Source organism: Ambystoma mexicanum, chromosome 5p (genome assembly GCF_040938575.1).
Source record: "Ambystoma mexicanum isolate Mex_15411 chromosome 5p, UKY_AmexF1_1, whole genome shotgun sequence".
Classification (NCBI taxonomy): Eukaryota; Metazoa; Chordata; class Amphibia; order Caudata; family Ambystomatidae; genus Ambystoma; species Ambystoma mexicanum.
In genome coordinates this window covers 1,018,532,582-1,018,556,214 of record NC_090930.1, presented here as the reverse complement: position 1 = coordinate 1,018,556,214, position 23,633 = coordinate 1,018,532,582, and the positions used below count along the sequence as shown (strand labels likewise).

The 23,633-nt window shown below is 49.1% G+C and overlaps 1 protein-coding gene across 2 annotated transcripts in view; it reads left to right on the top strand.

Annotated features, from left to right (window-relative positions):
• Nucleotides 1-23,633, top strand: part of LOC138481372 (enoyl-CoA hydratase EchA19-like) — a 501,182-nt gene that overhangs the window by 216,482 nt on the left and 261,067 nt on the right. For both annotated transcript variants that reach the window (XM_069613495.1, XM_069613494.1), the window contains one exon: nt 13,536-13,633. In XM_069613495.1, coding sequence (XP_069469596.1) covers nt 13,536-13,633 — 98 coding nt within the window. The remainder of the gene's footprint in view (nt 1-13,535; nt 13,634-23,633) is intronic.

The following is a 23,633-nucleotide window of genomic DNA, read 5'->3' as shown; positions in this document are numbered from 1 at the left end:
CAGCGACCTATACATCATATGGTGGTCACAAGACAAACGAGTAACAAAACAAAACCCACACATTACACAGAAAAAAGGCAATGGATTCTTCCACTTTAAACACCATTGGCTGCAGGAAACAAGTATGCCAAGAGTTCAGTCTTGCATGGCCCCTTTGTTTAAAGGGCCATAAATCGGAAATGAAACTGACACGTGCTCCAACACTGGGAGGCATTTCACCTTGCTGAAAGGATACATTTTAAGCATATAAAAACAGTAATGCTATTGTGGAGAAATTCCAAAATGTTCGATTCAAAGGCACACATGTTGAGAAGGAAAGATATGCTTTTTCACACCTTCCCTGCGCAGAACGTTTTTTTGGGCAGCGGTATAGGTTTTCTATGTTATAAGCAACTCACGCTTTTCCAATTACAATGTGTACAAGCATCTTCCGGGCAATCGCAGCCAAATTATTTCTCGTAGTGATTGTAATGCCCCACCTGACTAAGAAAAACACTGTGCACCCGTGTACGGGGAATAAAAACATTGTCAGAGGTTATAGGTTAACCTGAGTTACTTAGGCCTACTTGTTACTGAGTTACTTAGGCCTGCTTGTACAGGGTGCAACTAATACAGAAATATTACCCACGCTTCCAAGTGCTATGTCCATATGAATCTTAGTTGTACCTCATATTTCCCAGTGCCTACTCCTGGACCTGCAGGCTGCGTGCATTGAGAAGTGGGGCGGGTATTCACACTGAGGCTTGCGGATTCCTTGGGAGAGCAGGTATCGGACTGCAATGTTCAACGCCTGTGGCAACAGAAGTTCACCTCACAGATTCACACACTTAAGTACTGTGGTGACACCACAATCTGGTGGTCCATTGGAGAAATGGAGAGTGGGCGTCATACAGACTGGTCTGGGACTTGTGATTGACCCACCCCTTCACTTGGACAGGGTACGAAATGGGGGCCGTCCCCTAAAAACAGTGAAGAACCATGCATAACACTTTAAAGGAGATGCACTATTTTATGAGAAGGCAATGCAAATCATGCAAAACAGTGGACATTTGTGCATGCCTATTTGGTACAAAAATAAGGCCTGCAGCAGCATTTATGGCTGATTGTAGCTTTTGGGTGTAATACACAGGTTGTCCCAGGTACACTGCATTGCAATAATATAAGTAGGGCTGAACTGTGGCCAGGACATAAGAAACCTGATAGGATTGAGTGAGGCATGGGAAGGTTTTTTGAGTACCCGAACTTGGCAAAAGCTTGAAGATTCTGCCTGTTCGGTGTGGACAAGCTGTTGCTCTAAACCCAAGAGTTTTAACCAGTGGTAAGGTAGTTTGGCATGCAGATATGGTACTTGGTCAGATCAGGGAACCCCAGCACGAGGCGTTGCTGCGGACTAAAAGAATATTGGCTTTACTACAGTTCAACTTAAGGCTAATCGAGGAGAGCCAGTGGGCAGTGGCATTCATGGACTTCTGGAATTTTGCAGTGATGGTAATCCTGTCTCTGTTAAGCCATATCAACAACTGCCCATTATCGGCATAGTTATAGAAAACAAAGCTGAAAGAGTGAATAAGATCAGTCGGAGGATGAGGTGTAGATGAAACTACAGAGGGGCAAAAGGAAGAAACTTGAGGACTCCCCAGCGATCGAATGGATTTTAGAGCTAACAAGGTCAAGTGACAGCTTCTTTCCTATCAGAAAGCAAAGAGCAGAGATTCCACTTATATTTATAAAGGGAGTCATTGTGCAGCCTCCCCCTCTAATATGGCATTCTTTGTGCACACTGGGTACAATGTATCTGTGCAAGAGCAAGTGAGAGAGTAAGAAAATGTGAGGTGTCTGCAGATGTCTTATTAGAGCAGGTAAATGTGGGAAGTAACGGGCGGGTTTGTTTCAGTGGGGTGGATGGGGTTTGAGACAGGATAGGGGAATGACTCAAAGTGGGGCTTGGCGTGGGGTGAAACCCGCTGATGGCGGCGGAAACGCACCCTTTGCATGCAACCCTAATGCAGCCTAAAAGGGGCAGTCTTTTTTTGGGGGGGGGCCTCCAACGTGCGGTCTGAAGACCTAGAACCATGCCGAAGACGCAGATCCTGCACTGTGTTGAGGGTAACCTCTCATTCATCAGAATTAAATAAATGTCCGCTCACCAAATGGGTGGATTTGAACAGGCTGATTAACACCACTGAGACTGGGGTGCTGCTATTTGGGCCACCCAGTAATATGAGATGGGAGTTTCTGGATAGCTTTGCCGCCAACCCCACCCCCATCTTGCAAGAACTCGGACATATTTCCCTCACGGTTCAGGTGAGCAAAACAGTGCTTTCTTGCTTTGCCTAAACATGGCTGATTTCCTTCTCACTTGAGTACATTATTGAATCCATATCTGCCCTATTAACTGGATTACTTTGTTGTGGTATATCTTGCTCTTCTGATACTCCATTTAAAAAAAAAAACGACATATGTTTCAGAACTCTGCAGCAATGTTTCTCATGAAGCTTCCTCAACTTCATTCTCTTGCTGAGGCCCAACACGTTTTTTCCAAAACCTTGTGCATAAGGCAATCTATGCAGAAAGGCCCACATTGCTCAGCTGCTGTTTAAGTTCCTATGGGCCCATTTGTGTGCTTAGTTCAGCCGTATCAGCAGCGGCCACTCAATGCACGAGTGCACCCCCATGCATCTGGCAGAAAGAACCAAGTGTTCTGATTGGTCTCCACATGACCCATCTGCCCAGCACACAATGGTCCTGTCTCGTCCTCCCCTTCCTCTCTCCTTTCTAGACCCGACCCATAGCAACAATGAGTTCCCGAAGAAGGGCCATTTGTGGCCCCAGAGCACCATGCCCATCCGCAGTGGCCTTTCATTGCACACTTGTCACCCACCAACCCATCCACACACCCAGAAAGAATGAAGGACCCTGATTTGACTGCATGTGGCCCATGTGACTAATCCTCGCTGGCTGAACAACATTGCTCCTGCCGGCCAGCCAAAGGGCCAAGGGTAAAACCTCTTTGCTTGTTTTCCAAGCTTACCTGGTTTGCCATGTGCCATGATGGTGGCAATCTCAAAATACCCACATTACTATTAGTCTTTACTTGAACAAACATTCAGACACAAGGTTTGTTCCCATCTATCATGTCAGCTACTTTTACCCGGTGCTTCCCCCTTACTTTCCATCCTGCTTTCTGGCCAATAGCTGGTTCCATGTGCCCCTTCTCCCTTCTGGCTGGCTGTGTCCACCCTCACCCCTTCTGTTTCTCGTTCCCTGTATTGGTTTCTTCCAATGGCTGATTCTAGGTGCTAACTCCCTCCTACATACCCTCACCCCCGCATCCTACCATACTGCTACCCTAGACAAGGCTAATAAGATGAAATGGGTAAAATCATATACCAAACTCCACTATTCACGCAGCCAAAAACTGAAGTTGGCTCTGCCGGTTGTAACAGTTGCACATGGAAGGCCCTTGCAGTGTTCAAATCTGCCCTCATATCAAATAGTTGCACCAACCATAATTGAGGAAAAGCACATTTCTTGCCCTTTCGATGTTTGCCCTTGAACACGTCGACATAGAAATGACCCTGGCATGGTCTTGGCATGTTAAAAACTGGTGGACAAGTGCCACTTGCAGGCTCTGCTGGGACAGTACCATTTGGTGAGTAGGCCTCATCCTTACTGGGACCCAAGTGTTTTGCTGGTAGTGATAGCTCAAAAACCGTTTGAACCTATGGCTACTTGACACATCGAGTTTCCTACTTGGAAGAAGGAGTTTCTGGTTGCCATCTCCTCTCTAGACATGCAACCTAGGCATAACCATGACCATAACCAAAACACTGTGGTGGTAAGTTTTCATGGGCACACCTGGTCCCAAGCAATGGAAGAGCATGACTGAGCTCCTTTGACAGACTGTTGTGCTCTTACTGGATAGGTCAGAGCCAAAACCCAAAGAGGTGATGGTTGGAAGGTTTAGAATGAATCTTTACCACTGGCATTGCTCTGGGCAACCCTCCAGACCATGGTTCTTCTCCTGCCAAGCCATTACAGAAGGGGAAAGACCATATGAAAATCCGGCTTGGTCCCACCCCAAAAGGGGCAGTCCAACCTGAACTGCTAGGTCACATCCCTTCTGCAAGAGACCACAAGGATCCCCAAACATGTTTCGACCTTGTTGGGCCTCATCAGTGAGGAGTAGCTTGGGTCTCTAGGCCCAGCAGGCACGGAACCCACGTCTGGGCATACCCGTCCCACTCAGCCCTGGGGAATAGTGATGAGGTGTGCCGAGATTCTGTTGGGAAAGACGGTGAATACACAGCAGAGCGAAGGGTGCAGTCTGGAACAGGTGGGAATAGGCCTGAGGAAGGCTTTTGGGGTAATCTTTTTTCCTTACATATTTCATCAGTAGTTATAAACCGCAGATGAAGTAAGTAGATTGCCATCATGTACCCAACGTTCCACTCCGGTTGTTAATTCAAGGCTATGCTGTAGTAAATACTGTAAGTACTAGCATTACACTTCATACGTTACATTGAAAAGATGTAATCCTCAAATCAGACATGTAAAAGAAAACCGAGAGGATGTAATAGATTATCCAAGCAAATTCTCTGGGCTATCACCATGTAACAGGGTTATGAGTTTGACCCTGTCAACGGGGCAAGTACCCCAGAGGTGGTGTGGCGGAGCTGAAGGGGGACACCTGCCTCTGGATCCCCTGTCTGTACGGAGCTATGTATGTCTATTGGTACCTCTTTCTGGGACTAGTTCCCTATTGGCTCTGCCCTGGCTAGGACTCTTTCTCTGATCTTTCAGGTGATTCCTGGGGGGTTCCATGTTATTTCATCGCCTGCAATTTCATCCCTTGTCATTTTAACGTGTACGTTCCAGCGAAAATGCTCATTGTTTTTGTTTTTTTTAATTTTTTTTGGGGTCCCCCCAAAACCCCTCCCACACTTAATTTTGGCTATTGCCTACCACCCAAACCCTTATCTGCCCTTTCCCACCCCCCTAAAAAATGTGATGAACACATTTGTAATATGCACGTTAAAATGCCAGCGGATGGAAATGCAGGCGATGAAAGGACGTCATACCCTCCTGGGAGGCGGCAACATTCAGAAAATAACTGCCAACCTGCAATGCACCTACGCCTAATTTACAAGACACGTCCTGGGATAGGATGAAGAGACTGGTTATCCAAATGAAAACGGACTTGACTTCCCCATTCAGGAGCGGAATGGGAAACCAAACACCTATGGCAGACTGCCCAGGCATGTTACAGAGGAGCAGGGGAACAGCTGTGGCAGAGCTGGAACCAGCAGAGCACTACACAGCTCTGGGGGAGACCATGGAACCCTCCCAAAAACGTTTGTGGACATAGTTATTGGACCCAGGAAGTGACCAGAGATCAAGCAAGGCAGGAAACCACATAGCAGACTGGAGGCAAATGGAGTCTAGAAAATGGGTCGGGTAAGGGCACATATGGGGACTTCCTGGGGATGTCCTGGCCCAGAAGGGTAGCAGATGGGTGGACTTGGAATTGGAGAATCAAGAGATTGGATCAAAGAGCAACTGACCGTCAATGGGAGTGGGGAGAACCTTTTACGTAAGAAGGCATAGGTTATAAAAGGCCAGCAGAATAATTTGGCAATGAGAGGTTTTTGAGTGAGGTTGGAGAAAGACCACTAGCCCACTAAGGGGTGTGCAGCAGGCGTTGAAGGACCTGAAGAACACTTTTGGTGTTTTTTGAGAGAGTGTATGATGTGTGTTGGGATTGAGAGTGTGGTACCAATTTGTTTTTTTGTGTGTGAGTGAGAGAGTAACTTCAAGATAGTTTTGGAGGGAGAACAGAAGGGGTTGAGAGTAGGAGTGAGAGCAGGGAGTGAGAGGCAGGAGGGTAGAGGAGGCAGGGCTAGTTTTGGGATGAGTGAGGGAAGCATATATGATAAGGAGGGAGCTCGAGGGTAGTGACTGGGGAAGGGGAAGAGCGCAGTAAAACCAGGAGACAGATGGGAGAGAGATAACGTTAACGGGGGGAGAGAGTGTGTTAACTGGAAAACAAATGCGCCAGGGCAATAAAACTACCCAGCTAGGTCACCTAGAAAGTCACTAAGGGAGTTTGGGAAAAGACTATGGTTTTTAGCCCTCCTTAGGACAGGGGCAGACCAGACAGTAGGAGCACTCTGGCTGTAGAGAACATATAATACAATTAGACCTCTTGAGGTAGGGATCCCGGGCCAGGGAGGTGGGATCCCCATTCAAGCCCAATTTAAGTGGGTGGGGAAAGTTACAGGGACCAGCCTAGATTTGGGGGGCCCCATTTGCCTTTTTTGGTATGTATTCTTATAATAAAAGTTAAAAACATATTCCTTTCGTTTTTTCATTGAGAACCTTCTCACAACTATCATCCAAAATCCAAAGGAAACCGTGCTTCGAGGGGTTTGGGTCCTACGACGTATTCCATATCTATGACAGGTAATCACCACAGCTGTGCTGCTTCGGAAACTTTTTTCGGCATCTGCGTCGATGACGTCGATGCGCCGTCGTCGAGGACCTCGTCCGACGTCATCCGATGTGATAAGTAGGACGCACGACGCCCGTAGCCTCAGTTCTGTTTTTTCCGCGAACGTGTTGCTACATGAATCTCGGTTAACGCCTCGACTCTTTGGAGTTCTGGTCTTCTAGGTTCTTCGAACCTGTTCGTTTTTGTGAGAAAATCTTTCGTGTGAAGATGTCTTCTACTTCGTCTTCGGCCCCGCGTCCGGGCTTCAAGAAGTGCGGGGAGTGTGGGTCCAAGATGTCAGTGACGGACTCGCACAACACCTGCTCTGGTGCCTCGGGGAGGCCCACGACACGGATGACTGTATCGACTGCCAGTCGCTCACATCCAAAGCCTTACGTGAACGTAAGAAGAAGTTGTCGGTAGGTCGGGTGTCCAAGCCCCGGAAGTCGAAATCTGCGGGGCTTTCGACGGATGATTCGAGAGGTGACTCTCCTCGTCGTCGGAAGTCTCGTGGGTCTCCTTCTAGGAGTCGGTCTCGCCACTCCTCGGCCTCTTCGAGGCATTCTCGGAAGTGCCGACAGCGGTCGTCTTCTAGGTCCTCTTCTGAGGACTCTGCCCGGCACGTCGCTTACCCCACCAGCCGTGCGACGCCGGAGGAATGGGCTTCCTTCGGGAAGAAAATGCTGGCGATTCTCGAGTCGCAGGGTACTATGCTGTCCGCGCCCCCGAGTGGGGTCGGCCGTGAGAGGTCGAGAGACACCGCTCGCAAGAGTGGTCGGCAAGAGTCACGGGAGAGGTCCCGTTCGGACAAGGGGACTCGTTCTCGACGTACCCGTTCCAGGTCCCGGTCCTCGACGCGTTCGAGACCGTGTGCACCTGTGATGTCTTCAAGGAAGACATCGACGTCTGAGGCGTCGAGGGCGTCGACGGGCTTTCTCGAGGCTCCGGCTCTGAGGAAGTCGTCGAAGCTCAGGTCGTCGAAAGACACGCTCGGAGCTCCATGCTCGGACACGCTGTGTCGACGCCGTCGATGCTGGCGGCGCTGCATCTGACGTCGACGCCGATTTACTCGACGACGACGCCGATCCTCTCGGCGCCGATGCCTGTTCTCTCGACGCCGGCGTCGATTCACTCGACGCCTTTCGAGGCCGGGGTGTCGGAGGTACGCCGTGGCACGGGGGAAACCCCTAGGAAGGCTCTGGTTAAGAGCAAGCACTCTCGGGTGCCTTCTTTTCGCCACCTGGAATATATTTCGGAGGTGGATGAGGATTCTGATGGCCTGGTTCCTAGTCAGGTTCCAGATGAAATGGCCTCGGGCCATAGTCAGTTTGACGATTTGAGGCAGTCACTGCATGATGCCAGTGGACTGGACACCTCTCCGGAGGTGGAGTTTTGTAGGCCTGAGCCTGGCTCTCATGCCGATTTCTCGTACCGGCGCCTTATGGCTAGGGTTTCCGAGTACTTGGGATGGTCTGCTCCCCCAGGGGAGTTTGTGCAGGATGATCTCACGGACATCCTTGATGTTGGTCCCCCAACTGACCCGGTACTGCCGTTTCATATGGCTCTACAGAGAAGGGTGTCGGCGGCTTGGACTGCTCCGGAGAGTCTCCCGGCGGTGGGTAGGTCCTTGTCGCGAAAATACCGTCCAGCCAGTAGCGACCCCTGCTACTTGACCAGGCACCCCACTCCAGAGAGTTTGGTGGTGCAGATGGCCACGACCCCGGCAAAGCAGGCGTCGTACCCTACCATCCCTCCTGATAGGGACGACAAGCGTTTTGATGGCTGGGCGAAGAAAGTGTTTTCTTCTGGTGGTATGGCGCTTCAGGCGGCCAACTCCATTTGTGCCTTGTCTTGTTTCACACACACTCTGTGGAACTGTGTTGCGTTAGCGGCTGAACATATTCCCGAAGGGGACGAATGGGATGGTTTCCTTGCTATGGTCCAGGATGGTATGGATGCCATGTGTGAGTCCGTTCAGTCGGGTTTGGACATGGCTGAATGCGTCAGCAGGTCCATGGCGGCGAGCACCGTGATACACAGGTTTGCGTGGTTGCGGAAGTCGGGGTTTGCTCCTGATGTGCAGTCCCGGCTCCTCATCATGCCCTTTGACGGTGAACACCTTTTTGGCAGCAAGGCTGACGAGAGCCTTGAGAGGTTGCAGACCTCCAAAGCTGCAGCGAAGTCGTGGGGCGCTGCAGTTCGCCAACCTCCGCCTTTTCGTCCTAGGGGACAGCAATGGAGGGGTGGTTCCTTTCGCTATTACTCTTCCTTCAGTAAAGCGAGAGGAGCTGGCAGTCAAAGAGGCCAACGCAGGGGTACGAGAGGTGGACAACAGGGTACCCGTGGTGCCAAGGCCGCTCGTGCAGTTGCCTCTTTGCCCTCAGGTAACGCCGCAGCCGCTACCACTCAGTCATGAGGCCATGTCCCATGGTTCGCCGGTTGGGGGAAGGCTGGCGCAGCATCCTGTAGAGTGGTGTGCCATTACTTCAGATGTGTGGGTTCTGGAGATCATAACCCACGGCTACTGTCTTCCCTTTCGGCAGAGGCCTCGCGACAATCCACCGGGGAACCTCTCTTTGCAGAGTCCGGATCCGCTCCTTGCGCAGGAAATTCAAGCCCTGCTGGAGAAAGGCGCCATAGAACTGGTGCCTGTAGCGGAGAGGAACAAGGGTTGGTATTCCCCTTATTTTTTGATTTCGAAGAAAGACGGGGGATTGAGACCCATCATGGACTTGCGCGGTTTGAACAAACTCCTCAGGAAGGACAAGTTCAAGATGGTTACTCTCTCTCAAGTCCTCCAGGCCCTTCAGCTTCAGGACTGGTTGGTGTCTCTCGACCTCAAGGATGCTTACTTCCATGTGCCGATCCATCCCAAGCACAAGAAGTACATGAGGTTCGCGGTTGGCGACTCGCACTTTCAGTTTCGGGTCCTGCCGTTCGGATTGACCTCCGCCCGAGGGTTTTCACCAAGCCCATGGTGGTGGTGGCAGCGCAACTCAGGCAAGGGGGGATTCACGTCTACCCCTACCTGGACGATTGGTTGATCAGGGGTAGCTCTCCCGAGCAAGTCCTGGATCATCTGTCCGTCACCTGCCACTCCCTTCACAGGCTGGGCTTCTCCCTCAATTTAAAGAAGTCTCATTTGACGCCAACACAGCAGCTCCAGTACATCGGAGCAGTGCTCGACACTTCCCTGGGGCAGTGTTTTCCTCCCCAGGTGAGGGCTCTTCACATTCAGCAGATGGTGCACAAGTTTCAGCATGCCCAGACGCTCCCAGCATTCGAGTTCTTGAGGTTGCTCGGCCTCATGGCATCCTGCATTCTTCTGGTGCCAGAGGCTCGCCTGCGGATGAGATCTTTGCAGTGGGCACTCAAGATGCAATGGTCGCAGTTCTCCGGCAGGATGTCGGACCCGGTTCAGGTGCTGCCCTCGGTCGCCCGGGACCTTCTGTGGTGGGCCGTCGAAGGCAACTTGATGAAGGGGGCTCCATTTTGGCTTCCCTGGCCGGAGGTAACAATCGTGACGGATGCATCCCGCACCGGATTGGTGAGCTCATGCCAACGAGCTGACAGTCAGCGGTCGTTGGTCTCCGTCGGAGTCCAGACTCCATATCAATCTGTTGGAGCTGAGGGCCGTCACGCTAGCCCTGAAGGCTTTTCTGCCGACTGTGCGAGGAAAGAATGTCCTGGTCCTGACGGACAACAGAGTGGCCATGCACTACCTCAACAAAAGGGGGGGGGGCAGGGTCACTTCCTCTGTGCAGGGAGGCGATGCAGCTCGAGTTCTGGGCCATCCAGCAGGAAGTTTCGATCTCGGCAGTTCATCTGGCCGGAGACGAAAACGTGACGGCGGACGCTCTGAGCAGGCAGAGCACGATCTCTCACGAGTGGGAGTTGGCTCAGGAGATTCTCCTGGAGATCTTCGCCCTTTGGGGGACCCCTCAAGTGGATCTCTTCGCCTCCAGTGTCAACCGGAAGTGTCAACCGGAAGTGCGAGAGGTTCTGCTCGCGGGAATTTCCTCCAAAAGGAGCCGCGTTCGTGGTGGAGTGGTCATTCCCGCTGCTGTACGCATTTCCTCCAGTCTCCGTCATCCCGCAAGTGCTGCGGAGGTTACGGAAGTTCGGTTCCCGGATGAACCTCATTGCTCCGGCGTGGGCTCGGAGGACGTGGTACCCGGACCTTCTCGACTTGTCCATCTGCCCTCCTCGTCGTCTTCCCTACCGAGACGATCTGCTCTCACAGGAGGGGGGTCAGGTTCTCCATCCAGAGGTCAGATCCCTCAACCTTCACGCTTGGCTTCTGAAAGGTTGAGGTATAAGGATTGGGACCTCCCTGAAGACGTGATGGAGGTGTTGTTCTCAGCCCGACGGCCAGCAACAAAGTCGCTGTACCGTTGCCGTTGGCGTAAGTTCTGCGACTGGTGCAGAGTTCAGAATGTGGATCCTTTTGCATGTGACATCCCCATGGTTCTGTCCTTTTTACTTTCTTTGGCCCACAGGGGCTTGCAAGTGGGTACCATTAAAGGTTACCTGGCGGCGCTGTCCATCTTTAAGCGCTCGTCTGAAGAGTGTTCCTACTTTAAAATCCCTTTAATTTCACAGTTTCTGAAAGGGCTCACTAATGTGTTCCCTCCGTCACCTTTCCTGGTGCCAGGTTGGGATTTAAACCTTGTTCTTAAGTTTCTTATGGGTGATCCATTTGAGCCTTTGCATTCTTGCCATTTGAGGCTGTTAACTCTGAAAACTGTGTTTTTGGTTGCTGTTACTTCCGCTCGCAGAGTGAGTGAGTTACAGGCACTTTCAGTTAAGCCACCCTTCACTGTATTTCACAAGGACAGGGTTGTCCTTAGAGTTCGTCCTTCTTTTCTTCCGAAGGTGATTTCGGAATTTCATTTGGCCCAGAAGGTTTTTCTTCCAGCATTCTATCCTCCTTCGCATCCTGGTAAGGAAGAGGAGAGGCTCCATAGGCTTGATCCTAGGAGAGCTCTAAGCTTTTATGTTTCACGCATGTCCTGGGTCAGAGTGGACGATCAACTCTTTATTGGTTACGCTGGAAAGCGTTTGGGACAGGCTGTGACGAAACAGACTTTGTCTCGCTGGATTATTTTGGCCATCTCGGAGTGTTACCGCTTGGTGGGCAAGGACCCGCCGGCTGGCTTGCGGGCCCATTCTACCAGGGGTATGGCTGCATCTACTGCCCTGCAGAGGGGTGTTCCTATTCGCAACATCTGTGATGCAGCCACCTGGGCTTCTGTACATACATTTGTGCGTCACTATTCCCTCGTTTCCATCCGAGGACAGGATCTGGCCGGCAAGGCGGTCCTTTGCTCTGCTATTTGATTGGCAATTCTAAATTTTGATTCTAAATTCTTTCCCTCCTCCTTGCTCTGTTACTGCTTTGGGAGTCTGTCATAGATATGTAATACGTCGGAAGACCCAATCCCCTCGAAGAACAAGTTACTTTCTTACCTGGTAACGTTCTTTCGATGGGATGGTCCGACGACGTATTCCATATCGCTCCCTCCCTGCCTTCCCTGCTGCAGAATTTCTTTTGCGATTGCAGCTTACGTTCCGCAAGGCTTTGTGTCTGACTGGCAGTTGACTAATGTCACACGTTCTGGGGGAAAAAACTACAACTGAGGCTACGGGTGTCGTGCGTCCTACTTATCACATCGGATGACGTTGGACGTCGGAAGATGTCCTCGACGACGGCTCATCGACGCAGGACGCAGACGCCGAAAAAAGTTTCCGAAGCAGCACAGCACAGCTGTGGTGATTACCTGTCATAGATATGGAATACGTCGTCGGACCAACCCATCGAAAGAACGTTAGCAGGTAAGAAAGTAACTTGTTCTTCTGCACCCCAACGCCTGTAGCCATTATGCTTGACAGTTTGAAAAGTTTCCTTTCGTGCTGTTTTCTGATGTAAATGACAGATGTACTTATTGTATTTTTTAATTGGACATCATTTTACATATTCATATATTTATATACTGTACCAGTCAGGGCAAACTGTAGTTATGCTTTAGTAAGATGTAATTTCCCAAAATGTTTTGAGTGTTGCATATTTTAAAATATCTTTACATAACACCCAATAAAAATATAACCACCACTTTCTGGGTGGCCACAGCTATACCTTTGTTGGTGCTCGTGGATCACACTTTCCCTACAGTGAGTGATGCATTAGTTGGTAGATTGTAGGGGTCTAGATTTTAATGGGGCACATTATTATATGTGATCCCAAGGCTGGCGTGCACATGTTTTTGATGTCTTATGTTTTAATGTTGTTTATTTTTTTATGTGTAGTATTGTGTTGAATTGTTTCATTGTAATTTTTAAAAGTAGATGTCACTTTGGGGCCTCTATAATGGTGGGGGGAAGTAAAATGACTGGTGTCCTAGTTTGATTTTACGCTGGAAAACAATAACAGGCTCACACGTACTAATGAGATCAGGGTTTGGAGTGTTGGGCTTTGATTTGTGCTTTTCCATGTGAGGTGGCCTCTTTTATTCTTATCGCTGTGTCTGCCCGAACCTGTTTTGGACGGGGTTCAGCCGGGGTAAGAACCCCAGGAACCTCACCCTTGCCCCTGTGTCTTGTATAATGGCAAACATTTTCTACTCTCGCCTGTCTTCTGAAACCAGCCTCCTGCTGAGCCTTTTTCTTCTTGAGCCTCACCTGAACCTTGCAAGATTTTGGCTGCCATCTCTTATGTGATTTTGGTGGATCTCATCGGCCACGGATCCCACAAGACCTCCGGTTCGATTTCAGCCAAGAAGTGATGAAAGATCTCAGATGACCCTAAAAGCTGGCAGTAGCAGCCATGCAGCCTTTCTAGCAGCAGACACTGCTGATTTTGAGGCGAGGTTGTACAGTCTTGTACAACAGAAGCATTAACAAGTGTAGGCTAAGGTTATTCAGTTCCTGGCATTTCCTTGGAAAAGATGGCAACTCATTTTAATGCAGTGTATTTTTGTGAATGATTCCAACTCTCATTCATGATGGCCTTATGTAACCTGTTCATTTGTTTGTTTTTCTTTGTCAGGAGGCCATTTTTGTGCTGGCTATGATCTTAAAGAACTTGCTACAAACTCAACTTCCATCAATATTGAACGAGATGCGACAAAACATCCTTCTCCCATGGTATGTATGTGGAAACCTATGTCCTTAAATTACACATATAATTGAAGTTGTTAGGAATAAGGGGTTGTTGTGTGTAATTGTCGTACTAGAAAGCTCTTTAGCCTGTGGTGTGATCTACGGCATAACCATGGATGCCATTTGCACCAGGCCTCCCCATCTTGGTGATCTCCCATAGGTCACACTAAGTGGAATACGGGTAAGTACTAATTATGAATAGGCAGGGAGAGCTACTAGACCAGGATATTGCTTACAGAATCGAGTGGACAGAAGCAGGGAATCTTGCTAGCAGAAGATCTTTGCATAAGTACTTTGCATGTCTCGGGAGTATAGCTCAGGGGCAACATTCTGGCCTTGGAAGCAAGACACGGAGCTACACAGGTTCGATCCCCATTCCGCGCTTAAAAACCTCTGGGTATTAAGTGCTTTATAAATAACCTATAATACCATATCATATCATACCCTGACCCTATAACATGTGCATGCTCCTCTTTTTCTCAGACTATGCACATGAGTTATCCATACACCTTAGCAAGTTGTTCTCAACACTGTAGGGTTATTATAGTTACAAAGTATCATTGCGATTGAAAACTCTGGATTATCCCCTCGTCTGGTTCTCAACAAGTTCTACAGTAACGAACAAATGGATATCTCAGTCTCGAAGTCTAATTGTCCTTGTGTAATGTAGGTTAAGCCGTATTGCTATCAGGGAAGTCACATATTTGTTACATCAACATAACCATGGGCATATCTGATAATTGGATTCTGTCAGGATCGCAAATTATAAAAGGGCCTGAGCTATTTTTTCCACTTTCGATACCCCATGTCATGAGTTGCGGCACATAGCCACACTGGACATGAATATGCATCTGAATGATGAGTACCAGGTATTGACTGTGGGAGTGAACATGTGTTGCATTATCAATGTACCTACAGGGCCTGTGTTTCATTCAGTAGCCTCATGGCAACTGCAGAGCCAATCTGCAAGCCACAATATAGTGAGGACGGTATTTAGTCATTTTACTGAAGAAAGTTCACTGATGAATTTTTGACAGCACTTTCTTTGCCGCAAAATGCAGGAAGAGAGTTGGGTGAGGTAGCATAGGTAGAAGAGAGGGTATACATTGAGTGGGGGAAGGAGAAGACAGTGGGATCTCTCCCCAACATTTTGTGGCAAAATAGATCAGTAGCGAAGTGGTAAAAGAATTTCTCCAGTGACATTTCTGCGGTAACACGCATGGAGCCTTTATGCACAGCACCATTTCCAGATAGGTCGCATGTGACTGAGTACAGACCCCATGACCAGGTCATTGATTATAGCAAGGGTCTGCATCCTTTGGCTCTCCAGATGTTGTGGCATACAACTGCCATCAGCCCTAGCCAGCATAGTCCATGCAGAGGGATCATGGGAGTCATAGTTCGAAACAGCTGGAGAGCCACAGCGCCTGAGGCACCACACCAACAGTGTGACCCTTGATGGAGAATGCAATCCTGGTTCAGCACCCTGTGATTATTCTTCAAGGGAATGTTGTGCATAGTACCATGACCATCTGGCAGGTTGGCATGGATCCTCTGGGGGACCCGAGCAGCATGGATATGGTGGTCCAGTTCCTATGGACAATCCTTAGGTCCTTACCTAAACATTCTATTTATGTAGTGGCTTCTTTGTGAGGTGCCTTCAGGAAGCCAAGCCGAACCCACATGGGGTGCAACTCGTAGATTTGGTTCAAACAGGCTTGTTAAGCACTGTAGCCAAAGTTGAGCAATTCAATAAAGTAGTCGGAATGGCTAACAAGAAATCGTCTTGCTTCAAAAGGTTCCTCCAAAGTCGCTCTGGGTCGCTTCCTGGTGTTGCTCAGTCATTAGATACATGGTTGATCCGAGAAGCAAATTCTATAACACTCGTAGGCCTTTCTCAGGAGGCCACATGTTGCGTAGTGCCACCCAGATGTTGTAGGTTTCTGCTTTGAAGGACAAGGTTGCTTAGAAAAATGAAATGCAGTCCTCCCATTGCCCTTTGTTGGGAGGCCACAGATATGGAAGCATGCCACATGAGTTGTAGCTGTCCTTTTTGAAGCCCCAGAGCCTGTTTCAGCAAGATTCACAGCAGGGAGGCGGGCTAAGAGAGTCCATAGGTGCCTGGTTAGATGGTAGTGCACTTCCCTGCCTCAGGCACTCAATCTTGCTGCCACCAAACCATGTCACTTTCCCACATGCCAATTCCCTGCTCACAAGTTCCTTGAGGCCTGACACTGGACACATTTCTATTTTATTTTCTATATATTTCCTTTTGGAAAGGGCTTCTCCATCACTGCTGTTACCTTGTTGCTAAGTGAATAAGAGCCAGATAAAACAGTACAGTCAGTTCCTAACTAGTGAAGAACCTGGTCTTTAAAGACTTAAGCGAAAGCAGCAGTCCAATAACTTCAGACTCTTAGAAGAGAGATCGATATGAATAAGACATAGGGGTTCATTCAGAGTTCCCCCGGTATCCTGCCGGTAATTCTGGTGGGATATTGGGAAACCACTGTATCGTTTCCAACGCCTGATATCCCGGTATTACCGGCAGCCAGTAAGGTTGCCCAAATCACTGCGACCGTTACCTGATCTTCTGGCGGGTCAGGCCTGCCAGTAGATCAGAGCCCCTACCGGCAGACTTGGAGTTGGCTGGTCTGGTAAGGTGTCGGTAAACGTTGTTACCAGCACTTTGTTTCCGGACCAGCCAACTCGTAATGAGGCCCATAGTTTTTTAATCTGCTTGACTACCAAAGGGCAGTGGATAGATTGAACTGAAGCAATAAGTGATCTGTAAGCGTAAAACCACATACGCGTCGTACAGTAGCATTCTATGAATCTGATGTAGCTTCAGGAAGGAAGAATTGGGAGGTCCCAAAAAGTGCAATGCAATAATGTAGGTAATTTAAATTAGCCTATTTACAGGAATAACCTTACCAGGGAATGTGAAAGGAGGAAAGATTATGTAAGTGCAATGGAAGGCCTAAAATCCCATCCCTGAGCAGACCTGGTAGGTTGGGAAATCCCAGGCCTAAAAACAGAAGAGTAAGAGTAAATGACAAAAGCCTGTTTTTATTTAACAATTGTAAAAACAGGGGAATCAGTCAAGCACACAAGTCTCAAAGCTCTCTAACCTTATAATAGAAAACAACAGTTTAAAAGGAACAAATATATCACTTCTGACGTTACAACTTTATCTTAGCAAAACCTACTGGAAGATGGGATTGGGTAAGTTGTATCATATACATATGCGATTTATATGGTTCTCCATTCTGATCGGTTTTACTCTATCTGATGGCCCCGCCTAAAACCACCTCTAATTTGATAATGGCAGTCGTATGTCATCCTTTGCATCTTTGGATTGGTTCGTGCAACTGTTGCAAAACACCTTTTGAGAACACTGATTGGTTGGCATTGACTTTGCCAACGTTGATTATTTGATAGGTCATCAGCACATGAGCAACCATTTATGGCAGGGGGATAGGCATCCAGGTGCCGCTTCTCCCAATTATAACACACCATCTCTGATTTCCAAGGCCATGGGCCAGGGCTTCAGCTTTGAACTGGGCTCTATCTTGTATCTTTTATTCTGAGAATTCAGAGTGAAGGTCTTGGCTTTTCTCTGTCTGGACCTAATGAATAGCCATTGTTCTTCAACTCTGGGCCATGTGTGAGGAGACTGCGTTTTTAATTATCCTCTAATTTTACATTCAAAGGGATTGTGTCCTCCGACGTATTCCGCATCTTAGATATCTCCTTCCAGCTCTGCTGGCCTCGGAAATTTTTTTCTCTAGAGGGCGCTGCGCGTCGACGTCCTCCGAGTCGATGTCCCTCGACAGCCACCGTGTCGACGTCATCCTGCCTATAAAGGCCGCGCGCAGCGTCCGTTGCTCAGTTCCGTTTTTCCGCGCTTACTCAGTGCCTCGGAATACCGTTGCTCAGTTCTTAGTCAGATTAATCCTATTTACCTCGAGTCATTCGATCCGTACTCGATGGCTTCCTTGTCGGAACCGACAACTCCTCGATCCGGCTTCAAGAAATGCCGAGATTGTGGGAAGAAGATGTCGTTGACTGACCCTCACAGAGTTTGTCTGTGGTGTTTGGGAGCTGAACACCATTGTTCGGAATGCGAGGACTGTATGTCCATGACAGCTAAGGCCCTGAAGGAGTGTAGGGGGAAGCTGGAGAAAGGTAAGACTTTTAAAGCTTCTTCTTCTTAGACAAAGTCGAGTCATTCGTCTCCTCGTCACCATTCGCGCTCCAGGTCTCGGAGTGGGTCTCATCACTCCTCGAGATCGAAGCACTCGAAGAGGAGACGTTGAAGATCCCCTTCTCCGTCTTCCTCTTCCTCTGTTTCGCCAAAAAGAATCCCTTGCCCCACGAAACATAGTTCCCGGGCTGAATGGGAGGAATTCCGAAAAAATATGATGAGCGTCTTCGAGAAAGCGGCCTCGACCCCCTCGAAGACTGCCGAGAGCGAGGCTCTGGTCGAAAGAACCAAAGGTCAAAAACGCCGCGAGTCGCAGTACCCGGCGAAGGAAACCTCTCGAGCGCGTCTCGAACCCTCGAGTAGGACTATGACCTCCAAACCTTCCTCGAAGGTTCCGTCGACGCCGTCGACGAGGGTTCCGTCGACATCGAGGTCGATGTCTTCGACGCCGTTGTCGAAGGGACCTTCGACACACGGGTCTGTCGACTCGACGCCAGCTTCGACACCGGCGTCGACGCCAAGAAAAGTCACGGTTACGACACACCCAGTGACTATCCCCAGGTCCTCGACGTCGATGGCTTCGAGATTGTCGAGTAGAATTCCAATTCTGTCGAGGTCTTCGAGGCCTCCGCCTTTGTTTTCGATGCCACGCTCGAAGCCTTCGACGCCGGCGTCAACGACATCGACGTTTTCGAGGCCGATAATGACAAGTTCGGCACCCTCTGCCTTGGAAATGGGATTTACTCCCTTTATGAGTTCAGAACAATTGAGAACTATGTCCTCAATTTTGGAAGAGGGTGAATTGTCTGAACAGGAAGACACATTTGAGTTGCAGGGACCTGTAACCCCAATTAGAGAGGAATTTTCCTCTAAAGAGCGCAGGTTAAAGGATCTTCATGATTCCTTACATGAGGCAAGTGGGTTAGACACTTCCCCTGAGGTGGAGTTTGCTAAGCCAGACCCGGGGGAGCATGCTGAAACCCCCTATAGAGCCTTAATGGCCAGGATCACAGAGTTCATGGGGTGGTCTGCACCTTCACAATCTTTCCAACAAGATGACCTCACGGATATTCTTGACAAAGGCCCACAGGAGGATCCTGTGGTGCCTTTTCATAAAGCTCTTCAGAGAAAGATCATGACAAACTGGGAAACCCCAGATGTAGTACCAGCAGTAAATAAAAAACTGTCTACAAAGAACAGGGTATCTTCTACAGACCCAGAGTTTTTGTCTAAACACCCATCCCCAGAAAGTCTGGTGGTACAGGCAGCATCCTCTACCGATGTCAAGACGGCTTATCCTACCGTCCCACAGGACAGGGACGATAAAAAATATGATGCTATGGCAAAGAAAGTCTTTTCAGCATGTAGCATGGCGTTAAAATCTGTTAATGCTACTTGCACCCTTGCTAGGTTCAGCCATACACTTTGGGAGTGTGCTTCTACAGCGGCTGACTGCATCCCAGAGGGAGAACAAAGGGATGCTTTCCTGAATATTATACAGGACGGTAAAGACGCTATGTGCGAATCCCTCCAGATGGGCATTGATTCGGCTGACAGTATCAGCAGAGCAATGGCGGCAAGTACATCAACCAGGAGATTCGCTTGGTTGAGAAAGTCGGGTTTTGCCCCAGATGTGCAAGCCAGGCTCTTGAACATGCCATTCGATGGCTCTTCTTTGTTCGGGAAAAAGGCGGATGACAGTTTAGAAAAACTGCAAACTTTAAAAGCAGCAGCAAAATCCCTCGGAGCTGCAATCCGTCAGACTCCTTTTCGTCCCACAGGAACCTCTGCAAGGGGCAAGTCCTTTCGCTTCTACTCCGCATTCGGAAGAGGTAGAGGACAACCGGCTCAAAGGGGACAAAGAAGAACTACCCGAGGTGGACGGGGTAGATATTCAAAAGCCGCAGCAACAGCAGGTACCTCTTTACCATCGGCATCTGCATCACCCACCCCAAAACCACTCTGAGGACTTCCCTCACAGGACACCTGTAGGAGGCAGGTTGACTCAACATCTGGCGGTATGGCAGGCTATCACGTCAGATGCTTGGGCATTGGAAACAGTTGCCCAAGGTTACTGCCTGCCTTTCCTATGTATACCTCAGAGTCATCCACCGGGAATCAGCTCTCTGAAAGCACCAGATCCGCTCCTCTTGCAGGAAATTTGGGACCTGCTAGAGAAAGGTGCCATAGAACCGGTTCCTGTAGCGGAGAGGAACAAGGGCTGGTACTCCCCTTACTTTCTCATTCCAAAGAAAGACGGAGGACTGAGACCCATCTTGGACTTGCGAGAATTGAACAAATTCCTCAGAAAAGACAAATTCAAGATGGTCACTCTTTCTCAGATCCTCCAGGCCCTTCAGTTCCAGGACTGGTTGGTATCTCTGGACCTTCAGGACGCTTATTTCCATGTGCCTATCCATCTCAAACACAGGAAATACCTGAGGTTCGCAATTGGCAACTCTCACTATCAATTTCGAGTGCTGCCATTTGGGCTGACCTCCGCCCCGAGGGTCTTCACCAAGTTAATGTCGGTAGTGGCTGCAAGTCTAAGGAGGGAAGGGATTCACGTCTACCCCTACCTGGACGATTGGTTGATCAGGGCTGTTTCTCCGGAACAAGCTCAGATCCAGCTAAATCATGTGTGCCACTTCCTTAACAGACTGGGCTTCTCCCTGAATTTAAAGAAGTCACAAATGATACCATCGCAGAGACTCCAGTTCATAGGAGCGATACTGGACACTTCCCTGGGAAAAGCCTCGCCACCAGAGGTGAGGGCTCAAGATATTCTACAGATGGTTACCAAGTTCCAACATGCCCAACGTCTCCCAGCCTTCGACTTTTTGAGGTTGCTAGGCCTCATGGCATCCTGCATTTTCCTAGTGCCAGAGGCTCGCCTGAGAATGAGATCCCTCCAGTGGGCACTGAGGACTCAGTGGTCACAATTCTCAGGGAGAATGACAGATCTTCTTCAGGTTCCCAGCAGGGTGGCTCGAGACCTTCAGTGGTGGGCCTGTCAGGAGAACATTCTGAAAGGAGAACAGTTTTGGCAACCCTGGCCGGAGATAACAGTAGTCACGGATGCCTCACTCACGGGGTGGGGAGCCCACGCCAATGACTTGACCATCAGCGGTCGTTGGTCTCCATCGGAGTCCAGACTACATATCAACCTGTTAGAGCTGAGAGCCATCAGACTTGCGCTGAAGGCGTTCCTGCCAGCTGTACAAGGGAAGAACGTCCTGATAATGACGGACAACACGGTGGCCATGCATTACCTCAACAAAAGAGGAGGCGTAGGATCACTACCCCTGTGCAGAGAGGCGATGCAGCTCTGGTTTTGGGCAATCCAAGAAGGAATCTCTCTATCGGCAGTTCACCTAGCCGGAGAGAAGAACTTGACAGCGGACGCTCTGAGCAGGCAGAACACAGTCTCTCACGAGTGGGAGCTAGCTCAGGAAGTCCTTCAAGAGATCTTCGCCCTTTGGGGAACCCCTCAGGTAGATCTGTTCGCCACCAGCCTAAACAGGAAATGCGACCTGTTCTGCTCAAGGGAATTTCCCCCGAGAGGAGCTCTGGGAGACGCGTTCATAGTGGACTGGGAGTTTCCACTTCTGTATGCGTTCCCACCGGTCCCTGTCATTCCTCAAATGATCAGAAGGTTGAGAAGATTCCGGAGAACCATGATCCTAATTGCCCCAGATTGGGCCAGGAGAACGTGGTACGCAGACCTTCTAGACTTGTCCATCTGCCCTCCAATTCGACTTCCACTCAGAGAGAACCTACTCTCACAGAAGGGAGGTCAGGTTCTCCATCCAGACATCAAAACCCTCAACCTTCACGCTTGGCTTCTGAAAGGCTGAGGTACAAGGATTGGGACCTCCCTGATGATGATATGGAGGTGTTGCTTTCGGCAAGGAGGCCAGCAACAAAGTCTTTATACCGCTGCCGTTGGAACAGATTTTGCATCTGGTGTAGAGAACAGAATATCGACCCTTTTTCATGTGGTACACCAATGGTTTTGTCCTTCCTACTACATTTGGCAAATTCAGGCCTTCAAGTTGGCACCATTAAGGGCTATCTCGCAGCGCTATCCATCTTTAAGCGTACTGCGGAAGAACCATCCTATTTCAAATTACCCTTGGTAATACAGTTTCTAAAGGGGTTAACCAATGTTTATCCCCCAAGACCATTCCAAATTCCCCTATGGATTTAAACTTAGTACTAACTTTCCTGATGGGTACACCTTTCGAACCTCTCCATTCTTGTTCGTTAAGATTCCTTGCCCTTAAAACTGTTTTATTAATAGCACTTACATCTGCTAGAAGGGTGAGCGAATTACAAGCTCTTTCTTGTAAACCCCCTCACACAATATTTCACAAAGACAAAGTTGTCCTGCAAGTGAAGCCTAATTTCCTCCCAAAGGTGGTTTCTGAATTCCATATCACTCAGAAGATTACCCTACCATCTTTTTATCCTCCTCCTCACCCGGGGAAAGAGGAAGAGAGGTTACACAGGCTAGACCCTAGGAGGGCTGTAAGTTTATACATCAGTAGACTAGCCAGGATAAGACAGGCAGACCAGCTGTTTGTAGGTTACGCAGGTCACAAGCTGGGGTTACCAATAACTAAGCAGACCATTTCCAGATGGAACATTCTAGCCATTCTGGAATGTTATAAACTGGCAGGGAAAGAGCCCCCTCAAAACCTTAGGGCTCATTCGACCAGAGGTATTGCAGCTTCATCGGCCCTCAAAAGAGGCGTGCCGGTTAAGGACATATGTGCGGCCGCTACATGGTCGTCTGTCCATACCTTTACACGTTTTTACAATTTGGATTCCTCCTCCAGTCAAGAGACTAGGTTTGGAAGGGCTGTACTGCATTCTATTCATCAATAGAAGACAGCGTGAAGTCAGTACTCCCTCCTCCGATAATAGAATACTGCTATGGGAGCCTATCTAAGATGAGGAATACGTCGGAGGACACAATCCCTTCGAAGAACAAGTTACTTCTTACCTTGTAACGTTCTTTCGACGGGATGTTCCTCCGACGTATTCCTCATCGACCCTCCCATCCATCCCCGCAGTTCTACTTCCCTTGTTGCAGTTTACGCTCCTTCAGGGTGATTAGTTAGTCCAGAAAGTATTATTGTGGGCTACAAAACGGAACTGAGCAACGGACGCTGCGCGCGGCCTTTATAGGCAGGATGACGTCGACGTCGATACGGCGGCTGTCGAGGGACATCGACTCGGAGGACGTCGACGCGCAGCGCCCTCTAGAGAAAATTTTTTTCGAGGCCAGCAGAGCTGGAAGGAGATATCTAAGATGAGGAATACGTCGGAGGAACATCCCGTCGAAAGAACGTTACAAGGTAAGAAGTAACTTGTTCTTCTCCAGCATGGGGTCTGGCATGGATTCACATGCTCATGAATATTCCCCGTCGTCAGGCTGGGAATCCTCGCTAAAGAAAAAATCAGTATCAGTTTCGTTTCCGATCTGTCTTTCTTAGTAGTAACCAATCACTGATCTCTGGGTCATACTGCCCCCAGCCAATGACTGCCCTCTCCCTAAGCCCCGCCTCTGGCAGCCATCCTCAGATTTTTACCCGACGCTCAAGTGTTGGGAGTCCTCGTGTTTAACTCGCAAGTTTTTTACTGTGTTTTCACGCTTTTTTAGGAGATTTTCTCATTTTTTTCAGTTTAATCGAGCCTCAAGCTCCACCGTTTCTACTTCCGATAACGGGGACCCTTTTCGGGATTCTTCAACGCCCCTCACGGGTGAAGTTT